Below are 1,514 nucleotides of genomic sequence, written 5' to 3' on the forward strand. Positions count from 1 at the left end.
TATTTCAAATACATAACAAGGAGGAAATCTTCAGTCACAGTCTAGAGTAGAGCTTGTTACTTTCTCTGTCCGATACGATCTGTTCCTCACTCTCCTCAGGCAGGGCAAGTACTTCCCAGCGGCGGCACGGAAGTCTCTGCGGAGAAAGATGTAAAACACAGGATCCAGCAAACTGTTAAGGCTCAGAAAGCCTCGCCCTAACTGATAAGGTACAAACACAGCCTTTTCCCAAACACACGGACTGCTGTGTATCAGCAGTCCGACGTACTTCACACAGCCGATGAAATGATAGGGCCCCAGCACCGTGACAAATACGGCTACCAGAAGGGTGAGCAGACCCCTGATACTCCTCTTCTCCTCGGATAAAAGCGAGTTGATTGCCATCAGTGAGCGGACGGTCTCTCTATGGAGACCAACAATGAAGCTCAGGGGTATGATGAAGGACACAAGCAGAGTAATCAGCCTGTAGGTGATAAAACTGCCCTCTGAGGGATACTTCTCGATACAAAGAGTGTAATTTTCCTGCTTGGGAAAGAGCTTGTTGAATGCAATGGCAGGTGGCACTGCAATTAGAATCCAAATGCTGAGTGCTATCCAGTGAGCAAACTTCAAGTTACGGAGATACTTGAAACTGAGAGGTCTGGCGACGGCCATGTGACGCTCTAGAGCAATGATACACATGAAAAAGATGCCCGCATAAATGCCAATGTAAAAAAACAAACCCATGAACTGACAGCTCTGGGGTCCGAAGCGCCAGTGGTGTCCGTTGGCGTAGTAATCTATCCATAAAGGCAAAGTCAGAAGTTGAATTAGATCTGCGATCAGAAGGTTGATGACATACACTGGTAGAACGTTCTCCAACTGGATGAGTCTGTAGAGCCCAAAGAGCGCCAGCAGGTTTAAAGGGGTGCCGATGATGAAGAAGATTCCATACAGGACGGGAAGGAAGATGCCATCTTGACTGAAGTCGATTCCGCAAGCATTTCCCACAGTCGCTGGGACGCTCAGGCTGGTGAGGGCACTAACATTGAAGTGGTTCTTCATCTTTTGCCTATGACAGAGTGGTATTGTGTTCTTTATATGGTTTTGAATAATATTCACAAAACAAAACTACTGCCAGTAGCAAAAAATGTTTCATTTTTATATGAAGCACCATCTAAATATATGCACATGTAAAATAAACATTTACAGAACAAGTAATTCAAAACACTGTAGGGGAAATTCTAATTATGAATTGCGGCATTTTAGTTCCAATTCACATGTGGAATCATTCAAGTCCGGTAACGCACAAATATGCTTCACAAAATTTACATTTATGCATTTGACAGATGCTTTTACCTATGGAAACTACCAAGCCATTCAAGGTATATATTTTTACATCAGCATGTGTGTTTCCTTTTAATCAAACCCATAAGATAAAATGTTTCATCAGTGATTTAATTTTTATGTGATGCAAGACTATTTCAGCACATTTAGTGCCTAGATAAACTGCATTGCACTTGGTAAAAAAAAAA

General features: G+C 42.7%; 1 protein-coding gene across 1 annotated transcript; it reads right to left on the reverse strand.

Annotated features, from left to right (window-relative positions):
- Positions 1–30: 30 nt before the first annotated feature.
- On the reverse strand, positions 31–1,044 carry LOC107579559 (G-protein coupled receptor 4-like). The gene has a single exon (XM_016265377.1). The coding sequence runs from the start codon at positions 1,042–1,044 to the stop codon at positions 31–33; it is 1,014 nt and encodes a 337-aa protein (XP_016120863.1).
- Between the last annotated feature and the right edge of the window lie 470 nt (positions 1,045–1,514).

The sequence above is a fragment of the Sinocyclocheilus grahami genome, unplaced genomic scaffold, assembly GCF_001515645.1.
Source record: "Sinocyclocheilus grahami isolate Dianchi unplaced genomic scaffold, SAMN03320097.WGS_v1.1 scaffold18145.1, whole genome shotgun sequence".
Taxonomy (NCBI): domain Eukaryota; kingdom Metazoa; phylum Chordata; class Actinopteri; order Cypriniformes; family Cyprinidae; genus Sinocyclocheilus; species Sinocyclocheilus grahami.